This window comes from Amphiprion ocellaris, chromosome 17, assembly GCF_022539595.1.
Source record: "Amphiprion ocellaris isolate individual 3 ecotype Okinawa chromosome 17, ASM2253959v1, whole genome shotgun sequence".
Taxonomy (NCBI): Eukaryota; Metazoa; Chordata; class Actinopteri; family Pomacentridae; genus Amphiprion; species Amphiprion ocellaris.
This window is the reverse complement of record NC_072782.1, coordinates 9,403,797-9,416,580: the sequence shown is the minus strand read 5'-3', so window position 1 is coordinate 9,416,580 and position 12,784 is coordinate 9,403,797. Positions and strand designations below refer to the sequence as shown.

General features: G+C 40.2%; 1 protein-coding gene across 1 annotated transcript in view; it reads left to right on the top strand.

Annotated features, from left to right (window-relative positions):
• The window catches only part of fubp3 (far upstream element (FUSE) binding protein 3), a 29,152-nt gene that overhangs the window by 6,914 nt on the left and 9,454 nt on the right, over positions 1-12,784 (top strand). Inside the window, exons 3-12 of the mRNA XM_023282801.3 lie at positions 2,521-2,554; positions 3,159-3,208; positions 3,361-3,432; positions 7,662-7,719; positions 7,946-8,108; positions 10,553-10,651; positions 10,859-10,963; positions 11,078-11,180; positions 11,519-11,619; positions 11,906-12,038. Coding sequence (XP_023138569.1) covers positions 2,521-2,554; positions 3,159-3,208; positions 3,361-3,432; positions 7,662-7,719; positions 7,946-8,108; positions 10,553-10,651; positions 10,859-10,963; positions 11,078-11,180; positions 11,519-11,619; positions 11,906-12,038 — 918 coding nt within the window. The remainder of the gene's footprint in view (positions 1-2,520; positions 2,555-3,158; positions 3,209-3,360; positions 3,433-7,661; positions 7,720-7,945; positions 8,109-10,552; positions 10,652-10,858; positions 10,964-11,077; positions 11,181-11,518; positions 11,620-11,905; positions 12,039-12,784) is intronic.

Here is a 12,784-nt window from a genome sequence, read left to right as displayed (position 1 = left end):
ACATTATGCTGCTTTATAAGGGCTCTAAATGGGTCAAATTTAATTGTGGGACTTTTTGTGACATAGTTGACAGGTATCATAGTTGACATTTTTGCTGTTTTCAGGCCTAAAATCAACATGGCCTCCTATAACCAAACACCACATGGTATTTTTACAGAAAGATTCTTCTAAATATTATATATACAATTGAGTTAAATTGAAAGTTTTTTTATAAAGATATTGTAGTACACCTGCGCCATAAATCCACACTTGACTCACACACTACTTTATATTAAATAACTCAGAAAGCCTTGGAGTCTTGCCGGTCTTTTCTTCAGGAGGAAATGACATCATGTGGAGCAGGTCATGTGATCTGGAATTAACACACTTCCTTGACAGGTGTTTTTGTAATGGGTAACTTAGTTGAAAGTGGTTTCTTGGGCACAGATGCAATTTTTGCTTTTAATAAAAATGCATGCAAGATATGTCCCATGAACTTCAAAAGTCCCTCAATTATATATGGACCCAAATATTTATCAATGCCACTGTAGAAAGAAGTAACACAAAATGGTTATCTCTGCCTGTTCAACCTGCGAGTGTTTGCACAACTTTGTCAGGTTTTACTCCAACCATCACAATCGGGCTACAATGACAAAATTTGTGTCTCTTTATTATCCAATCATAAGTGAATATCAGGTCTCTCCTTCTAACATTTTCAGCTGACAAAGAAGCTGCAGATAATAGCTGTTATTGATTGTGAGTGCCCTAGTTGCCAAATAATTGTAATAAATGCCAAAAAATAGCCTAAAAGTAAAACTTTACAGTTACAATTTTAAATAATGTGTAAAGAAGGATCTTAATTTTCATTGAGGTCGTTTTATTTTACTATTTTTGGGACTCTGACAAAAGAAGATGACCTATTTATTCGCACTCTTGTCTTCACAGCTCTGGTTGTTCTTCCAACTTGGGAAACATCTAATTAGTATAGCATCAGACTTATTGTAAATAAATAGACATGTGGAAGTACAGCTGCAATGATCAATCAGTTAATTGTCTGCTATCGATTAATTGCCAAAGCTGATGAATCAGTTTAAGCCTCTGATTCCAGATTCATAGATTTGAATATTAGCTGTTATTTTTTTCCTATTCGGTGACAGAATAGCTTTGTGTCAAGGACAAAACATGACATTTGGGGCAGTCATTTAATAGACCAAACAACGAATCAATTGATTCAGAATATATTGGACAGGGTGTTCATCACTAAAAATAACTGTTGTCTACAGCTGTAGTTGGCTGTGAATTGGAGCTCTGGAACCAGGAAAGTGTAAAATTTTATAAAAAAGATGTTATGAAGGGCAGGAAAATAAATCATGGTATATTGGATATTGACTTAATCATTTGCATTGTGACACATCAGTAGGTTTAGAAACTTTTCTTCCCTGTCAAACTCTTCTTCACTGAGCGATGATGACACCTTTTCATTCACATGTTGCTACATTTTTTTCTGAATGATTCTGTGAAGATGTTGACAATCTGGCAGTGTACATTAGAGCTATGCACGAGGAAAGACTGTAATCTGTGAAGTGAGAGCCGTGCTTTTGTATTCTTGTGTTTGTGTGGAGTATTAAGTATCTGACACTGCGGTGTGGTGAAAGAAATGTCATCCTATTTTGCTGTTCCTTGCACACAAAACAAGGACTTGATCCATTACATATCCACAAAGTGGAAACACTAGTCATTTATCCTGTCTTCCTCTTATCTTGTCACAGTTGTTTGTATGATAGTTCAGCCCTGAATGCATGGATAGGAAAATTGTATGCAATTCTGGTTTGTGTTTGTTTGATGCACTGTGAATGTTGGCGACAATTTGCCCTCAGTTTTTCTCAGTCAAGGTTGTCCCACAATATGCGGGAGATGGTATCTGTGTAGGGCTGCAGTCAGCTCTCAGTCTTTAATTATCAAACGGTATACAAATACTCCAGCCACTCACACTTTATCGTCCAGTCTCGTCCTTGTATGAAGCCAGCACACCTCCCTTTTTTATATTCATAGCTGTTCCGTTCTCAAGCGTTAACCCCAGTGCCTTTCCAGAAGAAGTGAAATCAGAGCAAACGGCCATAAAATTGATTGAGCCGGCGAGATATCAACTCAGGTGTTCACGTCCATGGCAGCACATCCTCCAGTGACCCTGCAGGACCCTTGCTCGGTGCTACCTGTCAAAATTCAATTCAGGACCAGCAGCCACTCACCCGGCTGCTGCCTCTCTCTTTCTGAGCGGCTCTGATTGAAACACTCACTCATACATTCGCGGGCCTGATTTCCATGCTGCTGAAAGCCTCCTGCTGTGGGTCAGACACAAACATGAAGGATTGGCAGGACCATATCCATCTGCTCCCACCGCTTCCAGCACTAACTCATTCTCTCTCATTTTGCTGCTTCGCTGGCTATCTCTTTAGCAGATGTTTAAAATATTATGTGTTTTTAACCATGATCTCTGATTATCTGTCACATGTTAATTGTTTTCCCCCTTTTTTTTCTCAGTGGGAAACCATCTCGGTGCAATGGTACATCAAAGGTGAGCAGAACATACTCGCTAGTCTGCATATTAATCCATGTTAGCTGTATTATTCATATTTAAACTGTGCTCAAGTTAAGTTGTTATAGGGCTGTTTTTTTTTTCTTTTTTCCTTCTAGAGCAATAGCGTTAAGTTATCACAAAGTTTTTGCTTTTGTTTTCTATACATTATGGATTCAACTAAATTAAATTACTGATTTTTAAAAAATTTTTTCAGTTAAACTTCGTAATTGTTAGTTTTTTGAGATATCAGAAATGGATTTTTATAAACGATTGTTATAGTTTCAGAGACTACAGCTCACATATTTTATGTACCCAGAGTCCCAAACCCAAAAATATAAATTTCAGTATGATAGAAAACAAATACAGGAACAAATAATGACATTTTGGAGGGTGGACTATGTGACTTTAAGTCGACGAAAATGTTTTTCACAGATTTTTGACATTTGATAGGATAAATGTTTAAGAAAATAAATAATTCAATGGATGAATCAATATAGAAAATAATCATTATTTGCAGTCCTAATAATTCTTTTTGTGTTTTTTTTGTACGAACAAGAATTTGATGTTGAAGCGATATTGATCTTGTCCTAATCTCTCTCAGGGCTCTTACAACAGAAGACTTCAAAGTGCCTGATAAGATGGTGGGATTCAGTAAGTAGCCTTTGAGTTCATTGTCGTTGGTATTAATATTTGACATGTAATCCTCATTATTGACGTTCTACTCAGTTTTTGGGTCACCACTCAGGGCCTTGGTCTAAATTCAAAAAGGCTAAAACCTGACATTTTCTCTCCTCTCCTCATAGTCATTGGAAAAGGGGGCGAGCAGATCTCAAGAATTCAGCTGGAATCAGGTTGTAAGATCCAGATTGCTTCAGGTAAGTTTAAGATAAGCACACTTAAACATCTTTAACGAAGAGTCAAAAGACATAAGCTTAAAACACAGTGACAGTGAGGCCTTTAAAGACATCAGGTATTCTTCATTGTGTGCAGCCAGTTTGGAAATAATAAATTCTGTTAAATTGTCACAAGGACCTTGTAACGTTTTTATCTCTTCCCTTTCAAAAATATAATTTGTGACATTTCTTTGCAAAGTCTTGCTTATCAAATCTCAATGGTCATGCAAAGCCCTTAAAATATTACATAAACTAATGAGGCTTATATGTGAGTATACACAAATATGCTACGTATTATAATGGACTATATACCGGAACCTGAACAAAAGTAAACATCAGTGTCTTATTGTGGCCCAAATCGATAATTAACTTTGTAAGTATTTACAGCATGTAGTGTTAAAAAAAAGGCTGATAGACCACAAAAATAGTTAAGTGATAATGGGTTTAGCCTTGTAAGATTTTGTAACTGCTTACCTTTAACTTGTTGTAAATAGGAGATGATGGCAGCTATTTTGCTGTAAAATTATTCAAGTGAGCAACTGTGGCACTAACTAAAGATTCCCTGAACAAAAAAACTCCCTGTAGGCTGTAGGGGTGTACATGATTACTCGACTAAGGGATGAGATTTTTCTATCCTTGCTAGCCGGCACCACAAATACCAGTCGGTTATTAGTAAGGTTTTGCATTCACTGACGATAACTAACCATTGTGTCTAGGGTCAATATATAATTGAGACTTTTGAAGTCCATGGGATATATCTTGCATATATTTTTATTAAAAGTAAAGCAACTAATGTTTTTTTTAAGTTTATTATAGTCATGTCTTTGCAAATTCCATAATTATTATGGAAACAATCACTTATTAATAAATAAATGACTGGATATCACTAAAATGTCAACTCAATAACCGTCCCAATTTAAAAACAACCATTAAAAAAATGAGTTTTTTCTTTTTTTTTTTTTTTTTTTTTTTTTTTTTTTTTTTTTTTTTTTTTTTTTTTTTTTTTTTTTTTTTTGTCTGCATTTGTTCTCATTGTTTAACTCCACAAAAGGGGAGTCAACATTTTATGAGATTGATGCATATTTTAGTCTTGCAGCCAAATATTTTAATATTTAGTGCATGTGTGTGACCATCACCGGCCCTCCCTGAAAGCTAAGCAGATATTCTTTATTAGAATTCCCTATTATGAGCCAGGGAGGGCAGTGCTACACCTCAGTGATGTGTGGGGGAAACAAAGACTGGACAGGACGAACAGGACGAACAGGATGAACAGGGATAGAAAATAACAGGCGCTGCTATTGCAATTAAAGATTGTAAGGTGGTGTGTTATGCCCAACTACTAATTGCCCATCAATAAAAAAAAAAAAATAAATAAATAAATAAAAATTTGAAAAAAGAAAAGAAAACCAAACCAACACAAAAGAAAAAGAGATTCAATAATAAATGAACAAATGGTACTGAGCACCATAATTGTGGGTGTCTTGATAGTATAGAATAGAATAGAATAGGCCAGAAAAGGATACTAGTGCGAGAGAGAATGAGTTTAGGGTAGAGACTGGAGAAATTCTCAGCACATTCTGGCGGGACCCATCAATCGCTGAAATGGGACTCGGCAGTAGCTGGCAAGACCTGATCAAACATGCAAGTGTGAAGAACCCCGAAGCCCAGAACAGCAGTCACGGCAAGGCAGGGCCAAGTCAACAGGGCATCCCTCCCCCCGGGCCGTAGGAGCCACAGGGCGGCACCCCCAGAGAGCCACCGGGGCCACCGTGAACGACGCGAACCCGGAGAACAAGAGGGAGCAGCTACTGACACCCCCTGCGCGCCCAGACCGACCCAGGTGGCCCGGGGCACGAGGACCCACCCGCCACCCAAACCCCAACCCCCCCCCCCCCCCCCCCCCCCCCACCCCCCCCCCCCCCCCCCCCCCCGCCCCCCCCCCCCCCCCCCTCCCCCCCCCAAGGGGGCCAACGGCCCCACACAGCCAGGAAGCCAGACACAGGGGCCGAGCGGCCCACCGAAGGGATGGCAACCAGCCCATCACAAGGCAGGCCGCCACCGGGAGCCGGCCAGAGGAAATCGGAGCCGGGACCCGATGTGAGTCCAGAGGGTAAAAATGGACAGTGTGGTGGGGCCCGGCGACGCCGACAGGGAGGCACCCCGCATACCCCCCGCACCAGGCCCCAGGTGAGCGCAGTACTCCCAGGGCCCCCACTCCCCGCAATGCGCCCTGACAACCCACCAGGACAGAGTCACCACATGCCACCAGCCCGCAGTACAGCCACAGCGCCCACCAGGACGGCCAATCCAGCCCCCGCAGCCCACCAAGAGCCATCGCACCTGCCCGGACCCGTCGGGCACGCAGGAGAACCCCCCCCGACCACAGCCCCCAGGTCCCGGGGACCCCCCAGCCACAGCAACACGGATGATGGTCCACCCCCGCCACACCATAGCTATAAGGGGGCCGGGTCCCACCAGTGAGGCCATATTAGTGAGATCCCCCCATTACTCCCTGTTAATATGTCTCCCGATCCCAGACTGGAGACATTATCCCTGCACCGTGATAGTGTAACCCTGAGTGTCATGTGGTGCATTAAAAGTGGGGAGGCTGGGCGAGGCGTCCAGGGGGCGGGCCAAAATGAGTTTTTTCAAGAATTGTTTTGATTGTGTTCTTTTTATTAAGTTGGGATAATCATGACAGATATTTCTTTTTTGGCAATATATCAAATTTTATATGGAAAGTTGTAACAAAAATTGTAAAAACTAATTGTATCTATGTCCCAGAAATCACTTTCAACTAAGTTCCCCATTACAAAAACACCTCTCAAGGAAGTGTGTTAATTCCAGATCACATGACCTGCTCCACATGATGTCATTTCCTCCTGAAGAAAAGACTGGCCAGACTCCAAGGCTTTCTGAGTTATTTAATATAAAGTAATGTGTGAGTCAAGTGTGGATTTATGGCATGTCAACAGGTTTACTATATTATCTTTAGAAATAACTTTCAATTTCAATTTTACTCTATTGTATACGTAATATTTGGAAGAATCTTTCTGTAAAAATGCCATGTGGTGTTTGGTTATAGGCGGCCATGTTGATTTTAGGCCTGAAAACAAGAAAAATGTCAACTATGATACCTGTCAATTATGTTACAAAAAGTCCCACAATTATTTATTGACCCTCTAAAATGTTGTCACGTGTCATTAGCTGGCTTTTGCAAACCAACCAATGTTCAAAGTAACACAGATAATATCTTATGTTTTTATGTTAAAAATAATGAAAATCAGGTTGTGTGTAGGCTGTGGGATATTACCACTTAACCGCATTCAGCAAAGGCATGTGGATGTTTTATTAGTGAGCGCTTATGTGTTGTAAGATGATGTGCAATGTTCATATGCACAACCCAAGTGCTAATCTTTTCAGCAGCTTTTGTATTTAATAATGCTTTCAACTGGCTCTTAAATGTACGCATTATTCTTTCAGACAATTATTGATTAAATTGTGCCCAATTTGAGTTGCTTCCTGAGTATTTTCTTACTTTATTTCTATTATTTCCTCTGAAATTAGTCATCAGGAGTATACCTAGAAGGCTGCAAGTAGGTTTTGTAATCACACAATAATAGGAGTAAAGAACAGCTCAAGTCTAGGAACAGGATTTTAATATTTGCACTGATGTTTCACTTTAGCTGTTGATAATGTCCTGCACCTCTTGCAGATGTTTTTCTGAAGTTAGTTTACTACTATTGTTACTGTGTCCATATTCTTTTATCTCTCTATGATGGTATGCAGTGCTTCATACGTAAAATGAAATGAAATTGGTTTCAATGGGATCTTATATAAAAGTACTGAACTAAGTATTACTTTATAACTTACAAAGTTAGTCTGTTTTAGTTGTCATAGAGATGTAATGTTCAACACTAGATCTGGACGATTTATAGGTATTTATCACCCTTGAGATGATTTGTGCCATTGTTGCTTGCTTAGTGTCATTTTAAACTCAACAGCCGAGACATAATTTACAGAGAAAACAACTAGTATATTACCTGGATGCTGTTCGGCGTCTTATCTGGCCCACATTGTTTTGTATGTGTTTGTATATATTTGCTGATTTTAATTCTCTGATGAAGAAAACTGACTTAAATATACAGTTTGCAACACATTTCATTTTCGAGAATACTGTGCAGTTTCTTTAATGTTCTGTTTTGTTACAGACAGCGGAGGCATGTTGGACAGGCCCTGCACACTGACCGGAAGCCCAGAGAACATTGAGTAAGTCTCCGCTCTAAACTTTGACAGATTTACTTAAACTGCTCAGATCATTAGCAAAGTGTGCCCCATTGTTGCGACACAGGGCACGAACTCGAATCTCTTTTCACATCTCATGAGCAGTACTGAATCACCTGAGCACATCCGTCACATCTGACAAAGAGAAATGTGACTAAGACAGGTTTTGTGTGACTCTGGTGATGAATGCTTCTCTCGCTCCACCTCCCAGGCAGGCGAAGAGGCTGCTGAGTGAGATCGTGGAGCAGTGTCGGTATGGACCAGGCTTCCACAACGACATGGACGGCAACAGTTCCATCCAACAGATCCTCATCCCCGCTAACAAAGTCGGCCTGGTCATCGGCAAGGGAGGAGAGACCATCAAACAGTTGCAGGTCTGGTAGTCAACTGGTCTGAAAATGCAGCACATTTTACACTACAGTAAAATTATGCATGTGACAGCCTTATATTTGCAGTCCGGCATCATTCTTATTGTTGTGACATTTTACTGACATTCGTTGCAGAGGTTGTGCAAATGCAGACTATATTAAAGAGAGTAGACAAGACGGATGTTTTGCTCGCTGACATGTTACAAAGGTCCCTGGGTGTAATAAAAGTAAACATTTTGTGATTGTAAACTCATGCATGTTAAACCTCATTTGGGCAGGACTTATTTCCTTAAGCAAAATTATTTGACTTCAGTATTTTCGATATTCAAAACCTGTTTGAGGTGCATATCTCTAATTTTTTATTTAGAAAGATGCACCTAAGTAGTTGAATAATAAGTAAATATACGAGCAGAATTTTTTTAAATGATACAAAGGTCAGATAGATTAAAGGTATATTACAGTCTCAGCTCCATTTGTGTATTATCCAGTGGCTAATGAACTAAGCACCAAGTCACCTGAACTGGATTACCTGTTTAAGGTATTATCTCCGACAAAAGTGGAAAAGCTAAAACATTGATTTAAGCATCTAAAGGCCACTACACACTGTGCGATTTTCAGCTGTCCCAGATGGAAGATAACACTGTGAAAGAATCGTGGCGATATCTTTAGTCTTGGCTCTGCATCGATGGTCCTACGTCGCACTGTGAGACAGGTTCAAGGACGGCCGTTGTCATGGTCTTGTGACCAAAGACAAGCTGTGATAAAATTCTGACAGTGTCAGAAATTTGGGGTGATCATCTCACAGTGTGACTGCAGCTGCGACCTACGTCAACTAACCAATAGAAATGCAGTATGAAATGACGTACTGATCAACGCGACACTGGTGCTGAACCCAAACACATGATTTACAGTGACAATGGCAAAACGCATCAAAATAAGTATGTGGGATTTAAACAAAGAAGACATCTTAGTAGAGTTGTGGCAGCAGAAGCCTTTTTGACGTGTCCTCCAGCTCGTATCACAACCGGACAAAAAAGAATGAATAACACTTCAAGCTCCCTTTGCAAAATTGGCATCCCAAATTGGCCTCTCTTTCTGGGCCACGACAGCATCCATATTCTCCTCCTCCTTTTTTTGGGATTTCTCTCCAAACATATGAATGTCAAAAGGGCGAGGGCTCCGTTCATGTTTCGCTAGTTTCCCTGTGATTCTAGGTGCTCCGTTTATGCTTCGGTTGTTTATTTTTCATGGGTGGGCGGCGCATGCTTATGGCATTTTATTCTTGCGCATTCACATTGACTCACGTAGGCTGTGATTCAGTTTGTGTTTTCTTCATGCAATCTGCACAGAGCAAACTTCACGTCATGCCCAAACATTATTAGATTCATGTCGTACAGTGTAGCACATTGTGAACTTACAAGATTGTTAAAATCGCAGTGTGTAGAGGCCTTAATAGTCATTTTTTTTATCAACAGCTTATTTTTTTTTTATTTTTTGCCCACAATTTCTGGTCAAGAATCACAGGTCCATTTAGAGGATGGACTTTGAAAGCATCCAAACCTGTTTCGGTACAACACTGATGCCATATGTGCGCTGAATTATGGGTTAGCTGTTGTGTGTTTTATCTACACACTCTGGCCTTAAAATGATACATTTAAAGCAGGACTACACTGTAAGAAAAAGAAGACACAAGCCACAGACTTCATTTTGTTCACCTGAGGTGTGTTTCAGCAGTCTGAGTGAGTCAGATCAAGTGGATATCTTTATGCTGGCAGTCAAGTAATTCCTGTGGTGAAAGCATATACAGGTGTACACAGTCCAGGGAAAAACATCAAGATAATTTCATGTTAAATTAAAGGTTTCTGAAGCAGTTTGATGGAATCAGACGGCTAAAGACACATACTGGCTTTGGTTGAACTTTAAAATTCAACTTTCCTAGTTGTTCCACTAATGAATCACTTTACAGCCTGAAACAGGATGTGATTGTTGTGTTAAGATATTTATGAATTCTATTTCAAGTGAGTCCTTTTATTGTGCTTGTAGCCTTTTGGTGAAATAACATTCAACTACTATGAGGTGTAAAACAGAAACCAAAAAATATGTCTTCTGTTTCTTTTCAAAACAACGCTACTGTGTACAAATGGCCTAAAAAAAAAGTGAGACTTTTTTTAATATCAATTGACAGAAATTATTTTTCATGACATTTTGATTAGATTAACATTTCAGATTACTTGGAGAAAAAAAAAACAACATTAAATTTACTTGAAATATTGTTTTAAAATCATCTACACACATTCTTCCCTACAAATAGGTCGCCAGTACCACACAGAAAATAAAACCTGTTCTTTGAGATGTGACAAAATTTCCCCCCCTTTGGAGTGAATGCTCTTTTGGGCCCCAGGTAACTCTTTGGTGGTTGTTTCTGCCTCTGTCTGATTGTACCCCTGCAGGAGAGAACAGGAGTGCAGATGATAATGATTCAGGATGACCCGATGCCCACTGGAGCAGACAAGCCCCTGAGAATCACTGGGGATCCCCACAAAGTGCAGGTCAGCGTCCGAAGAGCTCAGTGTGTGCTGCTGTATTTCCTGTTTACACTCAATTTTACACATTTTATGCCCTCAGTGTACATTTGAAAATCTTTTCTTCTGACCATCTCAGCTGGACACTTGCTTTGTTTCACATGCAGCTTTTATTGTCAAATTGTTGTTAAAGATTTTTGCTGATTTTTGTCAGTTTTTTAATGTTTTTTGTAGCAAGCCCGTGAGCTTGTGGTGAAGCTCATCCGGGACAAAGACCAGGGAGACTTCAGGGTTGGCAGAGCAGACTTTGGATCCAAAATGGGGGGGAGCAGTCTGGATGTAAGAGCCTGGTTCTCTGTTTTTCAAATGCTGGACCGCCAAATAAATACCTATTTATATATTTATTCACTGAGAGAAAAATCTAACCGTTCCTGAATTATGTTCTCTGTCCAGGTGGTTGTGCCCAGATTTGCGGTTGGCATCATCATCGGCAGGAATGGAGAGATGATCAAGAAGATTCAGAATGATGCCGGCGTCAGAATCCAGTTCAAACAAGGTAAAAATAATAAATACAACCTAATGTTGTTGGTTGTCTGTATAATATAATTCAATCTTGTGTTTTCAAACTAATCGCTGGGATGGTGTCCATTCACAAATCACAGTTAGAAGAGGGAAAAAAAATCCTTATCCAACAAAGTCAGCCATTGAGAAGGACTCAAACTTGGACAGTGATTTCTGTCGGTTTGAACATTTCCTACAAGCTCAGTACTCATAGAAATCCAAACCTTGCAGCTACTAGAAAACATAACCAGGCTTTTTCTCCATTTTAAAGACTTGTTTTAAAATCGCTTGTCAGAAAATGCGTATGAAGTCTTTTATGTCCTTGTTGCCCAGATGATGGAGTCAGTCCTGACCGTGTTGCTCAGGTGATGGGTCAACCTGACCACTGCCATCATGCAGTCCACCTCATCAACGAACTGGTTCAGACGGCTCAGGTGTGTACTCGGCTTTATCCACTTGTATTTATGTTTGGTCATTGTTTTGGCTTGGAATAACAGTGTTAATTCAGAAGGAAGATAATGCCATCAAACACTTGTCCAGAAATCAAACTGTCAGCTTGTCGAAGTTCTTTAAGGTGTTTTTAAAAGTACAAACAGTGGAGAATAGTCAGATGAACTCTAAGTTGAAAGCAATTTAGGCAGCAAATGCCAGGCTTTTCCCTGACCTCTCCAGCAGTCTCTGTGAAAATAATTGACTCTTGTGTGAATTCCCTCCCAACAGGAGCGAGATGGATTTGGTGGTGGTGTAATGGGACGTCGAGGGCGAGGCGACTGCAACATGGGAGGGCCTGGAGGACTGCAGGAGGTGACGTATGCGGTACCTGCTGATAAGTGTGGCCTCGTTATTGGCAAAGGTAAGGGACATGTTTTATGATTTTGATTTAGTTGTGCTTACTGATTTAACCCTCTGAACCCCAAACAATTTCTGGACGTTTTTTTTTTTTTTTTTTTTTTTTGCTCCCGTCACATTTTTACTCACTGTGGGCTCATTTTTCACTGCAATGTGAAGTCTTGAACCAATATTGAAACAGATGTTTTGAAGAACAGAGAACTCAAAAATGTCTTCTGTGCAATATGTTAAAGTTATGCCATGAATCATAAAAAGAAATATACGGAGCTAAATTTATTTTGTAGCTTATTTTACAAAAAGAGAAAAAAAACCTACATATTTTCGAGTGCCTATAGGTCAGGGGTCACTAACTGACAGACTGCAGTCCGGATCCAGACCTAAACACCGTCTTATACGGACCTGGGCCTGTAATCAGAAAATTGTATCAGGATTTTAAATTTGACGAGTCATTTCTATTTTACTGGCACAACTTTTCCAGTGTTTTCGGCATTAGTTATCAGCTCAGGAAACACACCGACCGCTTAGGTACGAGTTCAGACATCCCATGTGACGTTACTCAGCCAATAAAGTCTCTGTATTGTAGGCGCTAAACATTGCAGCTGTGTTCAGAAAGCAGTTGAGAGGCGAGGGACAGACGAGAGGAGGACAGGCCACGGTCACATGCTGACCATGTATGGCTCAACGTACAGCTGTGAGGCAGTTTTCTCAACTGTGAACATAATCAAAACTAAATATTGTTCCCGACTCACC